Source organism: Bipolaris victoriae (assembly GCF_000527765.1).
Source record: "Bipolaris victoriae FI3 unplaced genomic scaffold scaffold_250, whole genome shotgun sequence".
Lineage (NCBI taxonomy): Eukaryota > Fungi > Ascomycota > Dothideomycetes > Pleosporales > Pleosporaceae > Bipolaris > Bipolaris victoriae.
The window spans coordinates 1-8,748 of record NW_014575142.1 but is presented as its reverse complement, the minus strand read 5'-3'; the positions used below and the strand labels follow the sequence as shown (position 1 = coordinate 8,748).

Below are 8,748 nucleotides of genomic sequence, written 5' to 3'. Positions count from 1 at the left end.
CTAACGCTATTAACTAAGTTTAAACTATTTTATAATCCTTAGTTTATAGAGATAATTACTACTTTATTTATATTATAAAGTATTATTATTATAATCTTTATAAAGCTAGAATTTACTAAGACTAATAAGTTATTTATATTAAGCTATAATCTAGCTTATATAAACGTTTATTAGATTATCTAATAGTACTATACTAACTATAGTAACTTTTTAATAAGATAATATATAAATTATAACTATTAAAACTTTTATAAAGTTTACAAATACCTCATAATTAGTGCGCAAATCCTTAAGAGTTTAGGTTAAGAATATATCGTATCATTATTTACTCCTTAGTTATAGTAAGCTTACAGCAATTTAGAGATGCTTAAGGCTAAAAGGTGATTATATTAAGCTAGTCTAAAAGCCGTTAAAAAGATACGTTGTAGGCAGTAGTAGCACTTTGTAGAGTCTTAAATTAACCCGTACGAAAGGCCTAAAGCGTAAGAGTAATTCTACCTTCTCGCTAAGTTAAAGAATCCTTGTGTTATTAATGCATAGTGTTTCGTACGTTAAGTTCGCAATACTAAGGAAAAGTGTCCGGCTCGGTGATGCTTTACGTTAGTTATAAATTATAGTAGTTATATATTGTGGTGTAATATCACGTGACTAGTCACTAGGTATATATCACGATTTCTTTTCGTAGGTAGATAGCACCTCCTTCACTCATTTCAATTACAGCGATTAGATTTCAGCTCTATTCTATCTCGATTGCGGGTCGCCCCTTGATCTTTTGAGCTCGATCACGTATCGTGCCACAATATCTTTAGAAATAGTAAGGCCAAGAGTCCTAATATAAAGGCCTACCTACCGTAAAGTCAGCCGTCGTTGATAGTAGTATATAGATACAAATAACAGCAGATGTATATGAATAGCAGCACACACGTGCAAGTAGTAGTAGGTAGGCGCAAACAACGGCTACTAGGTGCAAATAGCGGCATTTAGGTGCAAATAGCAGTAAGAAGGTAGTCTTGCATACTACCATACTGGCCTGCGCGCCTTCACGTCAGTAACCTATCTACTTAGGGTTATTACTTAGGGCTATTACTTACAAGTTAGGGTTAGAAGAGAAACATTAACACTAAAACTGCCTATTAATGTACAACTCGACGCAGTATTATGATCATCTCAAAATTAGGACATGGAGTAGCTGCGCACTCGCTGCACCTCGCAAGTAATTTGCATCACTTTTTAAGCGCGTTATAAGCAAAGAAGGGGACTCTCTTTCTTCGTGCAATCAAGCTAGAAGCTATGCGCTATTAAAGTAGAAGATTTTCCTTTCTTAACAATTTATAAGCCCTCAATTATATTCCTCTTTTTATCGTATAACTTTAACACCTAATGGAATTACAAGCTCGTCAACCATCGCAGTGATATCAAAAAACGGAAAGCTCGTCCGATTTCTAGCATTAAGAGGAAGGCTTAAATCAGAGAGAAAAAAAGGGCAAATGTAGAGCGATTTGGCAATCTGCACAGTTGCAGTGGGAATACTGCCCACTGCGAGAGGGTTATTAGAGACCCGACCGACGTATTGCGCAGATACCCAGTGATCCGTAGATGTGAAAACGGTTATCGAACCTGAAGTTCCGAGAAAATCCTCAGAACAGAGCAGGACATCGCGATGTGGATACCGAGAAGGATTTAGCAGCCCATCGCAGGTGACGCCTATATAGTCGGACGGAAGCCCAATCATCTTAACGCTACGCGGAACACCAACCGCTGCTTCTGTGTCAAAGGTGACAAAAGTGCTAGCCGGTCCATCCGTGACAACGAGCTTATTACTAGGCGCATGGAAGATAAGACCGCTGTACGTAGTAGGAGTCTGTAGATTAATAGCCCTAGTCTCGTTTGTTACATACCAGGTTATCACACTCCCATCGCGTGTGATCCTAGCAAGTGCTTTGGCACTAAACGAAACTGGGACGTAGGTATTTCCATGCGTATCAGTAGCTAAGTCCTGGATACCATTGGCAACTAGTGTAGTGTCTTTCTGGATAGTAGCTAGAAATCCTGCCATATCTGCCTTATATAAGATGCTCTGAGTTGCCGTATCATAGCTGATTATATAGTTAGGACCAGTCAAGTTGGTCCCCGAAGAAGTCCATGGAGCGGAAGCGCTGGCGGTGAAGGACATAACGCCCCTTATTGGGTCAAAATCAACCCCAGCTAAGCTGAATGTCGCGTTGTTTGTAATGCCTGGAAAGGTTATAATGTCATGAGTAGCGGTATATGGATCGTAGATGGTGACTGATGCGTTGAAGTCATTTCTAATAGACGAGTTAATTAGCTACCTCTACATATATTTATAGTAGAATAAGCTAGACGAACCCAAAGTACACTTTACAATATTTTGTATCAAAATCAAGATTCTCTGCATAGAGATAAGGCTGGTTTACTATAAAACTACCATTAAAAGGCGGACAAGTACCCGCAGTAATAATGGTGTAATAAAGCAAAGAAAGTATCATAAAGCGAATCAAGCCTAAAGAGGTCATCGTGGGATAGAAATCTAAAGATAGTAGGTAGGATCTTGAGGAAATTGTGTTTTGTGGAGGAAAACGCAACACTAGAGTCTTGTTCTACCTTTATATATACATAAGAAAGTATTATAATTCCGATATACAAGGTTACCCTGTAGATCTTTGCCCTAACATATCTCAGAGACTTGACCTATAAGGTAATAATCGCCGCAATGCACGTGCATAGGGTTTGTCTTGATAGTTAACCTTGTTCCGACCGCTTACAAATATCATGAAATTAAAGCCGCATATCGCACGATTAGCAATCGCGAGCGTACAAACCATACGCTCGATTAATAATCTAATATTTTTAAAGCTGTGTTACTATAGACTAATACCTGTAGGCAACTCTATGATATGCTCTATTTGTGCTAGATTAGTGGAACGTTACCCACTCTACGTTGTTGAAATGACTTTCTGTGAAACTCTATTGTAGAACTTATTGAATGTTTGGATAATGCGGATACAGATTCGGCGCGGGATGTCCGGGAGGTATCGGAAATTTAAGAAGGCCCGAGTACATGGAACGTACGGAAGGCTTGCGGAGTAAATGAAGTCAAATAGAAAAGCGGAACTTTTCTATCCGCTTAGACTGGTCTATGTTGAATGACATATATTTTAGTATACGAAACGCGTTTGGCTCTGAGAGGGGCAGTCTTGAATAGGTAACAACTACCTAGAAGCATGTGAAAGGTCTTCGCGAAAGGAGTGGGCAGCTTTTACAAGTAACAAGAAGGATTCTCTTCTTAACAAATGGCGAGATGGCTGAAAGCCTATGGACGTCCACATCAGAAGGTAATGATCGTCGCGGGGCTAGGTCACTTGATGTGCTATCACGCAAAGACAGTGCCATCAGTGATGGCAGGGCTGTTATGTGATGGCAACTATCAGAAGTGGAGACAAATATCAGTGATAGCAAGTTAAAACCCTAATAACTAGCAGGACTAGAAGCAATAAGTATTGTGGCAAGATACGTGATCGAGCTCAAATGATCAAGGGGCGACCCGAAATTAAGATAGAATAGAGCCGAAATCTAATTGCTGGAATTGAATTAAGTGAAGGAGGTGTCTATCCACCTACAAAGGATAATCATAATATATACCTAGTAACTAGTCACGTGATGCTACACCACATTTTTCTCCCTAGCTTTTATCGCTTGGCCCCCTCAAGCGCCGCGAGCCTCTCGCCGACGAAAAAGACAGTTAATCTTTTTGCTCCTTGTCCTGATCATGGCTCGAACGAAGGCTAACTCTCTCGAGTAGGTATCATGGGGTCTAGTCTCTTCTCGTAGTCACCGCGGTAACTAGTCGATTGCCTCTCGTGGCCTGGCTTTTTTAGTTCAGTCTATATCTAGTTTCCTTTCGGTGTCTTCGTAGCCTCGTGGTGATAGGCCTTCTAATTTCTCCTATAAAGTGTAGCTAGCTTTAAGTAGCTTTTGCGGAATAAATCTCCATTCCGACAATAATAATTTATGCTCCTCCCTTTGTAACAATCTTAACACCTCTTCTCTTTCTTTTCTTCTCGATTGCCTATTAGTAACAATTTTGTAATGCCTGTAACGGGCTGAACGCCCTTTAGATAGATCCTCGATAGAATCTCGGGTTAAGCTGCGCGCGCATTATCTAAACTACGTTCAGACCGAGCAGCGCTCAGGCAGCGCGCTCAGACAACGCGCTTAGAAACTCTGGCATAACCTTTCTCTAATAAGTAAATAAATACTACTTAAGTAGAATAGATAGCTTCTTATTAAATACAATCTCTTATATACCTCGCGATTGCTCTCTAGAGCGCAGCCCCTTACACCGTGTATTTAATCCTAATTAGACACAAGCCTAGGGCGGACTGTCTTCTAACTAAGTTCTAGAACGTGTTATTAGCGTAAGCTAGTAATACGGAGTTGGTGCTGCAATAGGTACGAAAGGCCTTCAGCGCAGCGAGTAGGTAGACTATCGCAAGATAGTACACCTAGGGCAGAGCGTCGCAGGAAGTTTAGCCGTAAGAGACAGCAGGCGAACTAGTCGCCTAGGACCTATCAAAAAGTTCTACGTGTCTTAGAAAGCCAAGCCGTAGGCGCATCGTCGCGTGATAAACTATCTAAAGGCTACTTAGCCTAGTATATAGATAGCTAGAAGCGGACGTTATAACGAGAAGTTCTATCGATCCTCTATTAGACGGGGTGTATGCCGTGCGATTACTCTTAATTAGAGACGAGATCCCACGAGTGAGACGGCAAGATGCGAGTCTTCCTAGAGACGCGACATGATAACAGCTAAACGCTGTTTAGAACCAGCCAGAAGATAAGTACGGCCGAAGGTCAAAGAACGATTAGAAGTTCTACACATCGGAAGGCAAAGAAATAAGACATCTAAAGACGAATTAAACAATAGAGATTAACGTTCCGAACTTAAACATTAAAGAACTAGCGGCTTATACCACCGCTAAGAGCTAGGTAGGAGTACTAGACGAAGAGATTCTATACGAGATTACCTAAATACTAAGAGAGAATAGATAGAAGAAAGTAGTGATCGAACTAACGATCGAAGCTGTCATTAACGATCATCAGTCGTAGAAGGGAAAGGCTCACTAAGGCAAGGAGGTTCTCTAAAGGCTAGCCAGAACGCTATAGCCTAAGTAATGAAGCAGATAATGCAGCTACTTAGCCTGATATTTAACCGCCTAGAGGCACTCGAACGGAACTAGGCTGAAGGACGTTTGGAGTCATCCCCAAGAGTCAACACTTCTCTACTATCGCTAACGACAGCCGCCAAGCTAGCAGCCTATAAGAATAAGTTTTCTGACCTAGAGCGCTTTGATAGGACACGTGATACCTATCTAGGTTAGAAATTTAAGTATAAAGAGAAGCTAGAGTATAACTACGCTATGTTCCTAATAGAGAACGTAAAGGTCCGATACGTGCTTAGCTTAACGAAGGATAAAGTAAACTAAGTTCTTCTTTCTTAGGTGCTTAAGAATAAGAAACGAACGATAGTTAGTCTATAGAAGTATATAAATACCTACTTCCAGAACGTACACTAGCAGTAGCGTACGCTAAATAAGCTTTAGCACCTAAAGTAAGGACGACGGCCAATACGCGACTATATCATAAAATTTAACTAACTTCGCGTAGAGTCTAGATAGTAGTTTAGCCTAGTAATAGCTTGTAAAATATTTAGTAAGGGACTTAGAGAAAGGCTCTAAAAGCTAATACTCTATACTATAAAGAATAAAAGTCTAAAGAAGTATACAGATAAGGTAATTAAGCTATCTAATAACCTATACTAGATCTACCTACATAGAAGGAACTAAAGGAACGCGGCTTATGGCTATGCGCAAGCTCCTCTAAAGGCCGCTTAGTAAGACGTTAGTCTAGAAGCGATAGACTAGGAGCCTTCGAAGGTTAATTGAGTGCGAGAGTCTAGAGGCAAGCTAAGACGATCTCTGCTAGACTGCTATTGTTGCGGAGAGCTAGGCTACATCGCGAAATACTATTAAAACGCTACCTAAGTTAAGAAGGCGAGACCTACGCTAGTTAACGAGGGACGAGAGCCGCAGAAGAAGAGCGAGCAGGTACTAAGCAGGAAAATGGAAAATGAGTAGCTTTAGACTAGAGTCTTGGTTTAATGTCGCTAAAGATAGATTGGCAGATACGTAGTAAGTAGAATTAGTTTTAGTGGAAGTACATAGGTTCTCTATTAATTACTATAGATCTAATCATAAATAACGTAGTAAACGCTATTACGCTTATAGATTATAGATATCTATATTACATACTGATTAGCAAGAAATTCGCTTACCGCTACCGTCCAGAGCGCTTTTAGATCCCCTCTTAGATAATCGAGGGAGGAAATAGTAAGCTATTAGAGATTAAAAAGGTCGCCTAATTCTTATTTAAGATGTAGAGGTACGAAGAGACCGCCTATGCGTACGTAATAGATTTATCTTCTAGAGAAGACGTATACCTTAGTAGAGAAAAGATAGACTACCAGAACGCATCGATATCTTCTACTAAGAAGAGTATCCTTATTTACTTAAAAAGTATTTAAGTGAGGTTAATAGAAGAGCGCCTACGTGGAGGAGTTAGCTGAGTTAGCGCTATAACGTTTACGGCCCTAGTTCGTAAATATAGGAACGCTCTAAGCAGCGTTTAGATCATTACCACTTTAATCGCAGATATTATTAATAAGGCGCAATAACTAAAGAAGACCGTAGACGTATAAGCGCTACTACTAGAGTGGTATTAAGAGTTCTATAACCTAAAAGAAGCTAAGAAGCTTCCACTACACTAAGGGCCAGGAGTAGATTATAAGATCGAGTTAGAGCTAAAGGATAATTAGCCGCCATAGGGACCCCTCTATAGTATGTTGCGTAGAGAGCTTCTAGTTCTACGAAAAGAACTTACGTCGCTATTTAAGAAGAGGTTTATCTACGTAAGTAGCTCTCTAGCCACTATACTAGTACTATTCGCGAAGAAGCCTAGAGAAGAACTCCAATCATATATCAACTATTAAGCCCTAAACGTAATTATAAAGAAGAATTAATACTCTCTTCCATTTATCTAAGAGACGCTTAATAGTATTGGTTAAGCTAAGTGTTACGACCAGCCACAGAATGTGGAGGACATTTCGCCGCCACAACCATTTAACGAGTGATCTATGAGAAGGCGGAATAGCCACAGGAAATAACGCACACTCTTTAGGAATAGTTATTACGTAACTACTTAATAATACACGCTCGCTAGTAAGTAGTACTGGGCACTATAGTGCTTACTGTTGGAGATCTAAGCTATTCACTTGATCTCTGATCTAATCGATCTATTAGCCCCTGATCTAAGAAGCTATCTATCGGAAACAAGATTACGCAATCTATTACTTTAATAGATTCTTCTAGAATCTAAAGTAGCTAATATATATAGTAGTAGAATAACTAGTAGATAGAAAGTAGAGCAGATTACAAGAATAGATCAGACTACTAGATCAGATCAATCTAATCCTTATCTCTCTCCCCTAGCATTATTTCTTTTCTATCTAGAATCTATCGATTAGCTACCTCTGAGTCTATTTAGAACAAGCAGCTACTTCCATTACCTTCTTTTTCTAACATAGGTTTCTACCTCTATAAGTATTCTCTAGCGAGAAGTTGGTATATCGTTTATTTAGTGGTAGTATTGGTATTTCAAATACGCTAGGTGTTTATTGGTTTTGAGTAGGTGTAGCTGGAGTAGACTCTACCTCCATTTCTCTATCTATTTGAGTAGACTGGCAAACGGGTACCCCCAACCATAGTGTTTAGTAGGGGTTGGGTTGTGGTCGCATGGGCTACGGGTAGAGGTTAGGTCGGGTCGCACAGACCTTAGGTAGAGGTTAGGTTGGGTTATAGACTAAACTTAACCCGACCTAACCTCTACCTAAGGTCTGTGCGACCCGACCTAACCTCTACCCGTAGCCCATGCGACCACAACCTAACCTAGTATTGATCTGACCCGACTCTACCCTAACCTAATCGTTATGCTAAGAGTTAGGTTAGGTTATAGTTAGGTTACTAAGAGTTTAGGTTAGAGTTAGGTTAGAGTAATGATTATATAAGACCCGACCTAACCCTAACCCGAACTCTTAGCAACCTAACTATAACCTAACCCCTACCCATTTGCCAGCCTATATTTAAGCCTCTGGCCCTAGGCTCTCCTGTCTATTTTCTTTAGTATTTACTACAATAGTATCGCTGTCTAGCGGCATTTTATTACTAAGCTCTTTTCTTAGTAAGCGGCTAGATAGTCTGTGTGTTTTTGTTTTCGTAAGTAAGACGTGTTTAGATTAGCTACTTTACCAGCTTCTAGTGTTACACGGGGTTAGGTGCTAATACTTCTCTAGACTCGGTCCGGGTTAGAGCGAGCAAGGTAGGTAAATAGCTCCGTATGTTACACGGGGTTAGGATCTATACTTCTCTGTCCTAGTCCGCACTAAGGCAGGCGAGTATTACGCTAGTGTTCCGTAAGAGTTTATCTAGCGATGCAGTGGAGTAGTGTGCTTAAATAGAAGGTAATAAAGGTTNNANAACTACTAATCTATATTAAATAGACTAACGAGTAATAATCTTATTAAGTAAAGTAACTAGTAAGAAAGTATAATTTAAGTTAACTATAACGAAAGTAAATAATAAAATCTGTCTATTCTTATATCCTTATTACTTCTAG

At 39.9% G+C, this 8,748-nt stretch overlaps 1 protein-coding gene across 1 annotated transcript; it reads right to left on the bottom strand.

Annotated features, from left to right (window-relative positions):
- Window positions 1–1,357: 1,357 nt before the first annotated feature.
- On the bottom strand, window positions 1,358–2,173 carry COCVIDRAFT_116282 (hypothetical protein; the record flags this gene model as incomplete). The annotated part of the gene is made up of 1 exon (XM_014694675.1): window positions 1,358–2,173. The coding sequence occupies one exon, from the start codon at window positions 2,171–2,173 to the stop codon at window positions 1,358–1,360; it is 816 nt and encodes a 271-aa protein (XP_014550161.1).
- Window positions 2,174–8,748: the final 6,575 nt, after the last annotated feature.